Genomic DNA, 14,636 nt, shown 5'->3' on the forward strand with positions numbered 1-14,636 from the left:
ATTACTATATTGTGGAGAATACCTCTACAAGTACAGCTGTCCTTACTATACTATATTACTATACTGTGGAGAATACCTCTACAAGTACAGCTGTCCTTACTATACTATATTACTATACTGTGGAGAATACCTCTACAATTACAGCTGTCCTTACTATAATCTACTATACTGTGGAGAATACCTCTTCAAGTACAGCTGTCCTTACTATACTATACTATATTACTGTACTGTGGAGAATACCTCTACACGTACAGCTGTCCTTACTATACTATACTAGACTGTGGCAAATACTTCTACAAGTACAGCTGTCCTTACTATGCTATATTACTATACTGTGGAGAATAGCTCTACAAATACAGCTGTCCTTACTATATTATACTATATTACTATACTATGGAGAATACCTCTACAAGTACAGCTGTCCTTACTATATTATACTATATTACTATACTGTGGAGAATACCTCTACAATTACAGCTGTCCTTACTATATTATACTATATTACTATACTGTGGAGAATACCTCTACAAGTACAGCTGTCCTTACTACAGTGAGGGGAAAAAAGTATTTGATCCCCTGCTGATTTTGTACGTTTGCCCACTGACAAAGAAATGATCAGTCTATAATTTTAATAGTAGGTTTATTTGAACAGTGAGAGACAGAATAACAACAAAAAAATCCAGAAAAAGGCATGTCAAAAATGTTATAAAATGATTTGCATTTTAATGAGGGAAATAAGTATTTGACCGCTCTGCAATACATAGCTTGGTACTTTGTGGCAAAACCCTTGTTGGCAATCACAGAGGTCAGACGTTTCTTACACACATCTCAGGAGGGATTTTGTCCCACTCCTGTTTGCAGATATTCTCCAAGTCATTAAGGTTTCGAGGCTGATGTTTGGCAACTCGAACCTTCAGCTCCCTCCACAGATTTTCTATGGGATTAAGGTCTGGAGACTGGCTAGGCCACTCCAGGACCTTAATGTGCTTCTTCTTGAGCCACTCCTTTGTTGCCTTGGCCGTGTGTTTTGGGTCATTGTCATGCTGGAATACCCATCCACAATCTATTTTCAATGCCCTGGCTGAGGGAAGGATGTTCTCACCCAAGATTTGACGGTACATGGCCCCGTCCATCGTCCCTTTGATGCGGTGAAGTTGTCCTGTCCCCTTAGCAGAAAAACACCCCCAAAGCATAATGTTTCCGCCTCCATGTTTGACGGTGGGGATGGTGTTCTTGGGGTCATAGGCAGCATTCCTCCTCCTTCAAACACGGCGAGTTGAGTTGATGCCAAAGAGCTCCATTTTGGTCTCATCTGACCACAACACTTTCACCCAGTTGTCCTCTGAATCATTCAGATGTTCATTGGCAAACTTCAGACGGGCATGTGTATGTGCTTTCTTGAGCAGGGGGACCTTGCGGGCGCTGCAGGAATTCAGTCCTTCACGGCGTAGTGTGTTACCAATTGTTTTCTTGGTGACTATGGTCCCAGCTGCCTTGAGATCATTGACAAGATCCTCCCGTGTAGTTCTGGGCTGATTCCTCACCGTTCTCATGATCATTGCAACTCCACGAGGTGAGATCTTGCATGGAGCCCCAGGTCGAGGGAGATTGACAGTTCTTTTGTGTTTCTTCCATTTGCGAATAATCGCACCAAATGTTGTCACCTTCTCACCAAGCTGCTTGGCGATGGTCTTGTAGCCCATTCCAGCCTTGTGTAGGTCTACAATCTTGTCCCTGACATCCTTGGAGAGCTCTTTGGTCTTGGCCATGGTGGAGAGTTTGGAATCTGATTGATTGATTGCTTCTGTGGACAGGTGTCTTTTATACAGGTAACAAACTGAGATTAGGAGCACTCCCTTTAAGAGTGTGCTCCTAATCTCAGCTCGTTACCTGAATAAAAGAAACCTGGGAGCCAGAAATCTATCTGATTGAGAGGGAGTCAAATACTTATTTCCCTCATTAAAATGAAAATCAATTTATAACTTTTTTGACATGTGTTTTTATAGATTATTTTGTTATTCTGTCTCTCACTGTTCAAATAAACCTACCATTAAAATTATAGACTGATCATTTCTTTGTCAGTGGGCAAATGTACAAAATCAGCAGGGGATCAAATACTTTTTTCCCTCACTGTATATTATACTATAGTACTATACTGTGGAGAATACCTCTACAAGTACAGCTGTCCTTACTATACTATATTACTATACTGTGGAGAATACCTCTACAAGTACAGCTGTCCATACTATACTATACTATATTACTATACTGTGGAGAATACCTCTACAAGTACAGCTGTCTTTACTATACTATACTAGACTGTGGAGAATACCTCTACAAGTACAGCTGTCTTTACTATACTAGACTGTGGAAAATACCTCTACAAGTACAGCTGTCTTTACTATACTATACTAGACTGTGGAGAATACCTCTACAAGTACAGCTGTCTTTACTATACTAGACTGTGGAGAATACCTCTACAAGTACAGCTGTCTTTACTATACTATACTAGACTGTGGAGAATACCTCTACAAGTACAGTACTTATATTGGAGCTGGAATGATCAACAACGACCACTTATCACAGTCATTTTGCTGATATCGTTCATTACGATAAGTAGCCTATACTAGAGAAATGTGAAGTTTGAAATAAGTTTGCTAATATGGATGATTGTTAATTGATGGCTACAACAGTCAGACTAGTAGGTGTAGTCGTTTTTATGGGTGATTCAAAACCAACTGTGGTGCACATCAATGTTATAGCTAGTATAGTACTGTAAACACTCAGTGTACAAAACATTAAGAACACCTTCCTGGTATTGAGTTGCACCCTCTTTTTCCCTCAGAACAGCCTCAATTTCTCAGGGACATGAACTCTACAAGGTGTTGAAAGTGTTCCACAGGGATGGTGGCCCATGTGGACTCCAATACTTCCCACATTTGTGTAAAGTTGGCTGGATGTCCTTTGGGTGGTGGACCATTCTTGATACACACAAAAACTGTTGAGTGCCACCCTACCTGTTCAAAGGCACTTACATATTTTGTCTTGCCCATTCACCCTCTGAATGGCACACATATTCCATGTCTCAGTTGTCTCAAGGCTTAAAAATCCTTCTTTAACCTGTCTCCTCCCCTTCATCTACACTGATTGAAGTGGATTTAACTAGTGACATCAATAAGGGATCATATCTTTCACCTGGATTCACCTGATCAGTCTATGTCATGGAAAGAACAGGTGTGTTTGTCCACTCAGTGTATTTCATGTGTAACGTGCACATCTGAATGTAGTGGACTACATTAGGGGAAGCATTAGTATAAACCACCTCAATATACTTGTAGCCATAGTTGATAATGTCTCTCTAGGAGCTGATCTGTCGTCAGTATTGTGGAATCATTCTAATGTTAAGGTATGACTGGAACGGGAGAACGCTGATCTGAGAACTGTGCTTCCTTTCTTTCAATCCTGTTCATAATGTTCAATCCTGTTCATAATGTTTTGTCAACTCAATGTCTATCCCCTCTTCTACAAGTATGCCCATCTATCTGTGGTTATTCCATGTTTAGCATATTTACAAAAATACCCTTGTATAGATAATTCCATATTTAACTCCATCATGGACTCACACCTGTTGTTGTCTTTAGTGTGATTGCCGCCAGGTGTGTTGTGAAGCCGGCAGAGTTTGACGTGGCCAGGAACGTTTTAGATCTGATCAACGCTCAGACCCTGGCCTGGTACAGTAACCTATAGTAACCTCTCTGCCTCTCTAGTAACCTATATCTATACCCTCTCTGCCTCTCTAATAACCTATATCTATACCCTCTCTGCTTCTCTAGTAACCTATATCTATACCCTCTCTGCTGCTCTAGTAACCTATATAAATAAAAATACCCTCTCTGCTTCTCTAGTAACCTATATCTATACCGTCTCTGCCTCTCTAATAACCTGTATCTATACCCTCTCTGCCTCTCTAATATACCTATATCTAACCCTCTCTGCTTCTCTAGTAACCTATATCTATACCCTCTCTGCTGCTCTAGTAACCTATATATATATATATATATATATATATATATATATATATATATATATATATATATATATATATATATATATATATATATATACCCTCTGCTTCTCTAGTAACCTATATCTATACCCTCTCTGCCTCAAGTAACCTATATATATACCCTCTCTAGTAACCTATATCCTCTGCTTCTCTAGTAACCTATATCTATATACATTCTCAGTCAGTTCCTGTGTAGTTTAATATATCTATACCAGACTCTCCTCTAGTCTAGACCTAAAGCTGATGATACGCAATTTTTTTAGACAATATTGCCGAGCAATGTTGCTGGCAAAGGATTCGGTTATGAGACACTGGAACAATCATGATCAACTTGGACATTAATAATAATTTAATTTATCAATGTATTTACTTGTTTCTTATTGCTTGTTAATTCCTGTTGACAGCCACAGCTGTCATCAGCTAACAAACAAGCAGTAAATAAATAACTTTTTACTTCATAATTCTAAGATAGGAAGTGTACATGGTATTCATCTAGCTAGCCAGCAAGTTCGACATTAAAACTATCTTAAACAAAAAACTAAATGTAAAATCTACATGGCTAGCTAGTGAAAAAGCCTGTTTGTCCCATTGACTTAACTTCACTAGGGTAGGGGGCAGCATTCGGAATTTTGGATGAAAAGCGTGCCCATAGTAAACTGCCTGCTACTCAGGCCCAGAAGCTAGGATATGCATACAATTGGTATAGATTTTAGAAAACACTCTAAAGTTTCCAAAACTGTTAAAATAATGTCTGTGAGTATAACAGAACTGATATGGCAGGCGAAAACCTGAGGAAAATCCATCCAGGAAGTACTAGTATTTTGAAAGGCTGTTTTTCCATTGAAAGCCTATCCACCATACAAAGACTTAGGACCCAGTTCACGATCTCTATGGCTTCTTCTACATGTGGCCAGTCTTTAGTCATTGTTTCAGGCTTTTACTCTGAAAAATGAAGGAGCTACAGCACTTTCAATGAGTGGACAGTGGACATTTCCAGACATGAGTCCAGCGTGCGGTCGGGAGCGCACCTTTCTAGTTTCTCCTTTTCTATTGACGAAGCTTTTGTCCGGTTGAAATATTATTGATTATTTATGACAAAAACAACCTGAGGATTGATTATAAACATCGTTTGACATGTTTCTACGAACTTTTATTGTACTTTTTTGATTTTTCGTCTGTCTGTTGTGACCGCGCTTTGTTCTAATGGATTGCTGAACAAAACGCACCAACAAAACTGAGGTTTTTGGACAAAAAGAGGGACATTATCGAACAAAACGAACATTTATTGTGTAACATGGAGTCTTCGGAGTGCAACCATATGAAGATCATCAAAGGTAAGGGATACATTTTATCGCTATTTCTGACTTTTGTTACTCCTCTTCATGGCTGCTGACTGTTTGTAATGATTTGTCTGCTGGGCGCTGTTCTCAGATAATCGCATGGTTTGCTTTCGCCGTAAAGCCTTTTTGAAATCTGACACAGCGGTTGGATTAACAAAAAGTTTATCTTTAAGCTGGTGAAAAACATTTGTATCTTTTATGTATGTTTATTATGAGAATTTCTGTTTTGTTGAGTTTCACGCTCTGCAATTTCACCGGATGTTGTTTGAGACAGTGGATTATTGAACAAAACTGAGGTTTTTGGATATAAACATGGATTTTATCGAACAAAACGAACATAGCGTCCCACACCCCCAGTGAGGTTTTAACATGGGTTTCGATTAGCATGCCCACCGTTTTCGTCAGTTAAACATGACAAACTGAACACAGTATGTATGTATTAACGTATCATGATACAATATTATAGTGAGGCAGCATATGAGGCGTGAATGGCAAACATTTCACAGCAAAATAGATGTTTTTTTTGCTGTAGAGAAAAAATGTACAACTATTTTTTCAAAATATATTAGAATAGCAGACTGATCACATGACCAATATCTGAGCTCTGATTGGAGTAGTCCTAAAATTGCACACTCGGTGGCGCAGCTGATAAAAATTCCCCAACATAAAAAATGTTGCAGCAACCAATGCTGGCAACATTGCTTGGCAATATTGGCAACAAAAAAAATGCTAGTGTATCATTAGCTTAAGACTGTCTTAATGTTGCTCTGCCTGTCTGCCTGCCTGCCTGCCTGCCTGTCTGTCTGTCTGTCTGTCTGTCTGTCTGTCTGTCTGTCTGTCTGTCTGTCTGTCTGTCTGTCTGCCTGTCTGCCTGCCTGCCTGCCTGTCTGTCTGCCTGTCCGTCTATCGGTCTGTCTCTCTCTCTCTCTCTCTCCAGGATAGGGGTGTACTTCTCTCCTCTCCTCCCTGTCGTTCAGCTCATCAAACTCTTCCTAATTTTCCACCTAAAGAAGGTAGAGCCCTGGTGAAAAGTAGTGCACTAATAGTGAATACTAGGGTGCCGTTGTAATACTAAGGTGCCATTTTAATACTAAGGTGCCATTTTAATTCTAGGGTGCCATTTTAATTCTAAGGTGCCATTTTAATTCTAAGGTGCCATTTTAATTCTAAGTTGCCATTTTAATTCTAAGGTGCCATTTTAATTCTAGGGTGCTATTTGAGATATAGACACAGACTCCCTCCTCCCTCCCTACCTCTCTCCCCCCTCCTCCCTCTCTCCCTCCTCCCTCCCTCCTTCTCTCCCCCCTCCTCCCTCCCTACCTCTCTCTCCCTCCTCCCTCCTTCTCTCCTCCCTCCCTCCCTCTCTCTCCCCTCCTCCCTCCCTCCCTCTCTCTCCCCCTCCCTCCCTTCTTTCCCCCCTCCTCCCTCCCTACCACTCTCTCTCCCCCCCTCCCTCCCTCTCTCCCCCCTCCTCCCTCCCTACCTCTCTCTCCCACTCCCTCCCTTCTTCTCTCCCCCTTCATCCCTCGCTACCACTCTCTCTCCCCCTCCTCCCTCCCCCTCCTCCCTCCCTACCTCTCTCCTAGACCAGTATAAGGAGCTGCCATCCTCCCAGCTCCTGGAGTAGGGTGGGTCAGATGCAGACCCTCTTCATCTCCCTCCTCTTCCTCCCTTGTTACCTGGGGACTCTGGCCCTGCTGGCATACACACTCTGGAGGTACACACACACACACAATCAATACAATGTTTTTTATAAAGCCCTTTTTACATCAGCAGAGTGCTGTACAGAAACCCAGCCTGAAACCCCAAACAGCAAGCAATGCAGATATAGAAGCATGGTGGCTAAGAAAAACTCCCTAGAAAGTCAGGAACCTAGGAACAAACCTAGAGAGGAACCAGGCTCTGAGGGGTGGCCAGTCCTCTTCTGGCTGTGCCAGGTGGAGATTATAACGGTACATGACCATGAAGGCCAGATGGTTCTTCAAGATGTTCAAATGTTCATAGATGACCACCAGCAGGAGTCGTCTGGCCAGGTAGTTCTGAGGCATGGTCCTAGGGCCCAGGTCCTCCGGGAGGGGAGACATACAATGCCTAACAAGCAAAAAGGCAGTAACTGCTCATAACGTGGAAAAATAGCTTTTATTTACCTTGGTTTCACAGTAACTTTATGCAGTTACTGCTAACATGACCCCCATTTTCTCCAAAACACAATACAATAGAGGTAGGATACTTGTCCACATGATTAAGCATGTATTTAATGTAACAAAAATGACATTAACTCCTTTTCAACCAAATGAGCAGTTACTGCCTTTTTGCTTGGTAGGGCAGTATACTCGGCCTTGTCTCAGGGTAGTAAGTTAGTGGTCTGTTGATATCCCTTTGGTGGTGTGGGGGCTGTGCTTTGGCAAAGTAGGTGGGGTTATATCCTACCTGGTTGGCCCCGTCCAAGGGTAACCACGACTCCCCTGTCTCAGTCTCCAGTATCTATTCTGTAATAGTCTATGTTCCGGGGGGCTAGGGTCAGTCTGTCCTGTCTGGTGTAATTCTCCTGTCTGATCTGGTGTCCTGTGTGATGGTAAGGCAGTATAGTCCACGAAGATCTCCCCCAACGCAGGAGTCCCAGAGGGCGCAAAACTGGACAGGAAGATCCCGTCAGTGACTCAACCCACTCACGTGGAGTATAGCGTGGCATGACGGGATGCACCCTCCTAGGGATGGCATGGGAGAGTGAGAGCGAGCCAGTGACTCAGCCTCCGTAATAGGGTCAGAGACAGAGAAACTTAGTGGAGTGAGGGGAGCCGGCCAGGCGGAGAACGCAAGGATGGTTCGTCACTCCAGTGCCTTGTCGTTCACCTTCACACCCCTGGGCCAGACTACACTCAATCAAAGGACCTACTGAAGAGATGAGTCTTCAGTAAAGACTTAAAGGTCGAGATTGAGTCTTCATCTCTCACATGGATAGGCAGACCATTCCATAAAAATGTCGCTCTATAGGAGAAAGCCCTGCTTCCAGCTGTTTGCTTAGAGATTCTAGGGACAATAAGGAGTCCTGCGTCTTGTGACCGTAGTGTACATGTAGATACAGGATGTACCACAGGACTAACTCTGAGAGATGGGTAGGAGCAAGTCCTGTAATGCTTTGTAGGTTACCAGTAAAACCTTGAAATCAGCCCTAGCCTTAACAGGAAGCCAGTGTAGAGTCTAGCACTGGTGTAATATGATTGGTGTAATATGATGTAATATGTCAAGATTCTAGCAGCCGTGTTTAGCGCTAGATGACGTTTATTTAGTTCTTTATCCGGGTAGCCGGAGAGTAGAGCATTTCAATAGTCTAATTTTGAAGTGACAAAAGCATGGATTAGCTTTTCTGCATAATCTTTGGATAAATAAACAAAGATGTAAAAAAACTTTTTTTACATGTTCGTCAAAGGAGAGATCGGGGTCCAGAGTAACGCCGAGGTCCTTCACAGTTTTATTTAAGACGAGTGTACAACCATCCAGATTCATTGTCAGATCAAACAGAAGATCTCTTTGTTTCTTGGGACCTAGAACTAGCACCTCTGTTTTGTCAAAGATTTAAAGTACCAAAATTGCCGCCATCCACTTCCTTATGTCTGAAACACAGGCTTTGTGGTTGGCAATTTTGGGGCTTCACCATGTTTCATTGAAATCTATAGCTGTGCGACATCCACATAGCAGTGAAAGTTGACACTGTGTTTCCGTATGACATCACCAAGAGGTAGCATATATAGTGAAAACAATAGTGGTCCGAGAACAGAACCTTGGGGAACACCGAACGTCTGAAGACAAACCATCCACTGAGACGAACTGATATCTTTCCGACAGATAAGAACTTGTTCGTGTAGACCATTTATGGTTTCCAATCTCTCCAAAACAATGTGGTGGTCTAGGAGCACAAGGACAGACGCAGAGGCTTGGTCTGACGCCATTAAAAGGTCATTTACAAGCTTCATAAGTGTGGTCTTAGTTCTCTGATGGGGTCTAAAACCAGACTGGAACGTTTTTTATACATTATATGTTTTCAGAAAGGCGGTGAGTTGCTGAGAAACAGCTTTTTCTAATGTTTTTGACAGGAACAGGAGATTAGACTGATAGTTATTTTCATTTTTCAGGTCAAGGTTTGGCTTTTTCAGAAGACATGTTATTACTGCCACTTTCAGTGAGTTTGGTACACATCTGGAGGATAGGGAGCCATTTATTATGTTGAACATAGGGAGGGCCAAGCACAGGAAGTACAGTGAGCTCCAAAAATATTGGGACAGTGACAAATGTTTTGTTGTTTTGGCTCTGTACTCCAGCACTTTGAAATGATACACAGACTATGAGGTTAAAGGGCAGACTATCAGCTCTAATTTGAGGGTATTTTCATCCATATTGGGTGACCCATTTAGATATTACAGCACTTTTTGTACATAATCCCCCCATTTTAGGGGACCAAAAGTATTGGGACAAATTCACTTATATGTGTATTAAAGTAGTTTAAAGTTTAGTATTTGGTCCCATATTCCTAGCACATAATGACTACATCAAGCTTGTGACTGTATAAACTTGTTGGATACATTTGCTGTTTGTTTTGGTTGTATTTCAGATTATTTGGTGCCCAATAGAAATGAATGGTAAATAATGTATTGTGTCATTTTGGAGTCACTTTTATTGTAAATAAGAATAGATGATGTTTCTAAACACTTCTACATTAATGTGGATGCTACCGTGATTACAGATAGACCTGAATGAATGGTGAATAATGATGAGTGAGAAAGTTAGACGCACAAGGACATGTTAACCACTCACCATTACAATAACAGGGTTAGCATTTTTGTTTTGTGGGGGGGGTGTATGATATTTGTGCATCTGTAACTTTCTCACACAGTCTGTAGACCAGTGGATAGACACACACTAACCCTACCTGTCCTGTCTCTGTCCCCAGTCTCCCTCCCTCTGGTGTGTGTGGTCCATTCCAGGGCCAGGGCTGGGTGATGCAGACTGTAGACCAGTGGATAGCCTCCCTTCAGGCCTCTCAACCCCACTCTGCCTGGCTGGCATGGATCATCAACGTTATACTACACAGTCAAGTCTTCTACTGCCTCCTAACACTCATAGTACTGTGAGTAGCTGTATACACTCACATAAACACACACATACCTCTCCTATGTCCAGTCCTGGTACAGTATGTTACTGTGTGTGTAACTGTCTTATCCCCCCATAAAATAAAGAACAGAAGCTAAGGCTACTAGCTCTGACTAATGTACTGACAATGACAGTGTGGTTGCTATAGCTAGCCTAGCTCCTAGCTATCTGATAACTACTCTATTGAGGGATAATGTACTATGACAGTGTGGTTGCTATAGCTAGCCTAGCTCCTAGCTATCTGATAACTACTCTATTGAGGGTTAATGTACTATGACAGTGTGGTTGCTATAGCTAGCCTAGCTCCTAGCTATCTGATAACTACTCTATTGAGGGATAATGTACTATGACAGTGTGGTTGCTATAGCTAGCCTAGATCCTAGCTATCTGATAACTACTCTATTGAGGGTTAATGTACTATGACAGTGTGGTTGCTATAGCTAGCCTAGCTCCTAGCTATCTGATAACTACTCTATTGAGGGATAATGTACTATGACAGTGTGGTTGCTATAGCTAGCCTAGCTCCTAGCTATCTGATAACTACTCTATTGAGGGTTAATGTACTATGACAGTGTGGTTGCTATAGCTAGCCTAGCTCCTAGTTATGTTAAGATGGATTCTCTGACTCTAGCTCTGAATAAGAACGTCTGCTAAATGACTAAAATGTAAATATGTGCCTTTACTTCCTGTAGGGTGGTGATGTACTTCCTGTGGCAGGTGACTGAGGGTCGTAAACGTCTTATCATGTCTCTTCCTGTAGGGTGGTGATGTACTTCCTGTGGCAGGGGACTGAGGGTCGTAAACGTCTTATCATGTCTCTTCCTGTAGGGTGGTGATGTACTTCCTGTGGCAGGTGACTGAGGGTCGTAAACGTCTTATCATGTCTCTTCCTGTAGGGTGGTGATGTACTTCCTGTGGAAGGTGACTCAGGGTCATAAACGTCTCATGTCTCTTCCTGTAGGGTGGTGATGTACTTCCTGTGGAAGGTGACTCAGGGTCGTAAACGTCTCATGTCTCTTCCTGTAGGGTGGTGATGTACTTCCTGTGGAAGGTGACTCAGGGTCGTAAACGTCTCATCATGTCTCTACGGGAACAGATAGTCAACGTGAGGCTCTCTTACACACACATACACTGAAGCACACACACACCTACACAAACACACACTCACCTCTCTTCCTCGCTCCCCTTCCTCCCTCTCTTCCTCTCTTCTTCTTCCCCCCTCTCTCTTCCCTCCATCTTCCTCTCTTCCCTCCCTCTCTTCCCTCCCTCTCTTCCTCTCTCTCCCCTCTCTCTCCTCCCTCTTCCTCTCTCTCCCCTCTCTTCCTCTCTCTCCCCTCTCTTCCTCTCTCTCCCCTCTCTTCCCTTCCTCTCTTCCCTGTCTAATCCATCCTTCATTTCTCTCCTCCTCCTGTCTCCCTCCCTCCATTCCTCTGTCTCTCTCTCTGTGGTGTTAGGAGGGGAAGGACAAGACCTTTCTCCTCAGGAAGTTACAGTGTCTACAGAGACAGGGAGCAGGCAGACCTAGACCACAGGTTAGTACTATAACCTCATAGGACTCTGGTCAAAAGTAGTGCACTATATAGGGAACAGGGTGCCATTTATGATGCAGTCTTGTTGTAGAAGTAGATAAGATGTCAGACAGACAGACAGACAGATCGATGGCTAGAGGACAGAGGTAGTTGTGAAGATCGTCTGTTTCCCCTATAGGTGCACTTCGAGGAGGAGAGAGAGGAGAGACCCACCAGGCCAGAGTCAGGGCAGCTTAGAGAAGAAGCACGCCCTCCTCCCTCCTTCCAACACCCACCCCCCCCCATGGAGGCCCCCTCCTTGTTCAACCGGCCTCCCTGGGACAGCTCCCCCAGGCTAGGTAGAGGCCAGACCCCCAGCCCCCGAGGTGGAGCCAGCCCCAGAGGCAGCCCTGGTCGCGGCCGGACCCCAGCCAGCAGGCAGGAGTGCTGGGTAGAGGAGGAACAACCAGCCCCTCCCCCTCCAGATCCACTGTGGCCAGTCAGGGGTAGAGGATGGCTTCAGGGAAGGCCCCATGGGGGGCCCAGATTGGAGCCGCTGCCTGCCCGCGTGGTACCCGTCCTGCCTGGGTCGGTGCCTGAGAGCGCCCCCCCTCCCCCGTGGAGACCTGGGTCCAGCAGAGCAGGGGTGAACCAGGGACAACATCAGTCCTAGCTAGACTCAGAGAGAGGATAGGAGCCCACATCAACTGTAGGGATCAGATATGGTCTGCTTCCAAAATGCCACCCTATTCCATAGGACTCAGGTCAAAGGTAGTGCACTATGTAGGGAATAGGGTGCCATAGGGCTCTGGTCAAAGGTAGTGCACTATGTAGGGAATAGGGTGCCATAGGGCTCTGGTCAAAGGTAGTGCACTATGTAGGGAATAGGGTGCCATAGGGCTCTGGTCAAAAGTAGTGCACTATGTAGGGAATAGGGTGCCATAGGGCTCTGGTCAAAAGTAGTGCACTATGTAGGGAATAGGGTGCCATAGGGCTCTGGTCAAAAGTAGTGCACTATGTAGGGAATAGGGTGCCATAGGGCTCTGATGAAAAGTAGTGCACTATGTAGGAAATAGGGTGTTGTCCCAGACGAAGATTTAAGTGTTAGTTAGTTGAGATAAAGGGAGTTGTTATATTGTGTGTTGTCTTTTTGATGAATAAAACAAAGGTTTAAGTGCTAGTTAGTTAGTTGTGATAAAGGTAGGTGATCTTTATGTTGAGTTATGTTGATATGTTGAGTTATGTTGATATGTTGAGTTATGTTGATATGTTGAGTTATGTTGATATGTTGAGTTATGTTGGTGTGTTGATATGTTGAGTTATGTTGGTATGTTGAGTTATGTTGGTATGTTGAGTTATGTTGATATGTTGAGTTATGTTGATATGTTGAGTTATGTTGGTATGTTGAGTTATGTTGGTATGTTGAGGTATGTTGGTATGTTGAGTTATGTTGGTATGTTGAGTTATGTTGATATGTTGAGTTATGTTGGTGTGTTGATATGTTGAGTTATGTTGGTATGTTGAGTTATGTTGAGTTGTTGTGTTGGTATGTTGGTATGTTGAGTTATGTTGGTATGTTGAGGTATGTTGGTGTGTTGATATGTTGAGTTATGTTGATATGTTGAGTTATGTTGAGTTGTTGTGTTGGTATGTTGGTATGTTGAGTTATGTTGGTATGTTGAGGTATGTTGGTATGTTGAGTTATGTTGGTGTGTTGATATGTTGAGTTATGTTGATATGTTGAGTTATGTTGAGTTGTTGTGTTGGTATGTTGGTATGTTGAGTTATGTTGGTATGTTGAGGTATGTTGGTGTGTTGATATGTTGAGTTATGTTGATATGTTGAGTTATGTTGAGTTGTTGTGTTGGTATGTTGGTATGTTGAGTTATGTTGGTATGTTGAGGTATGTTGGTATGTTGAGTATGTTGGTATGTTGAGTTATGTTGGTATGTTGGTATGTTGAGTTATGTTGGTATGTTGAGTTATGTTGGTATGTTGAGTTATGTTGGTATGTTGAGTTATGTTGGTATGTTGAGTTGATGTTGGTATGTTGAGTTGTGTTGGTATGTTGAGTTATGTTGGTATGTTGAGTTATGTTGAGTATGTTGAGTTATGTTGGTATGTTGAGTTATGTTGAGTTGTTGGTGTGTTGAGTTGTTGAGTTATGTTGAGTTGTTGGTATGTTGAGTTGTTGAGTTATGTTGAGTTGTGTTGGTATGTTGAGTTATGTTGAGTTGTTGGTATGTTGAGTTGTTGAGTTATGTTGGTATGTTGAGTTATGTTGAGTTGTTGGTGTGTTGAGTTATGTTGAGTTGTTGAGTTATGTTATGTTGATATGTTGGTATGTTAATATGTTGAGTTATGTTATGTTGATAGGGTGTTGATATGTTGGTATGTTGAGTTATGTTATGTTGATATGTTAATATGTTGAGTTGAGTTATGTTATGTTGATAGGGTGTTGATATGTTGGTATGTTGAGTTATGTTATGTTGATATGTTAATATGTTGAGTTGAGTTATGTTATGTTGATAGGGTGTTGATATGTTGAGTTGTTGAGTTATGTTATGTTGATAT

General features: G+C 42.6%; 1 protein-coding gene across 1 annotated transcript in view; it reads left to right on the forward strand.

The window, feature by feature from the left end:
• The window catches only part of LOC106591170 (transmembrane channel-like protein 5), a 49,690-nt gene extending 35,723 nt beyond the window's left edge, over nt 1-13,967 (forward strand). The window contains exons 15-21 of the mRNA XM_045719649.2: nt 3,642-3,731; nt 6,344-6,419; nt 6,993-7,123; nt 10,355-10,531; nt 11,581-11,659; nt 12,009-12,086; nt 12,262-13,967. Of these exons, the coding sequence (XP_045575605.2) occupies nt 3,642-3,731; nt 6,344-6,419; nt 6,993-7,123; nt 10,355-10,531; nt 11,581-11,659; nt 12,009-12,086; nt 12,262-12,735 (1,105 nt within the window). The 3' untranslated portion in view covers nt 12,736-13,967. The remainder of the gene's footprint in view (nt 1-3,641; nt 3,732-6,343; nt 6,420-6,992; nt 7,124-10,354; nt 10,532-11,580; nt 11,660-12,008; nt 12,087-12,261) is intronic.
• The last annotated feature ends 669 nt before the right edge of the window (nt 13,968-14,636 follow it).

Source organism: Salmo salar, chromosome 06, assembly GCF_965601325.2.
Source record: "Salmo salar chromosome 06, fSalSal1, whole genome shotgun sequence".
In the NCBI taxonomy this organism is placed as follows: domain Eukaryota; kingdom Metazoa; phylum Chordata; class Actinopteri; order Salmoniformes; family Salmonidae; genus Salmo; species Salmo salar.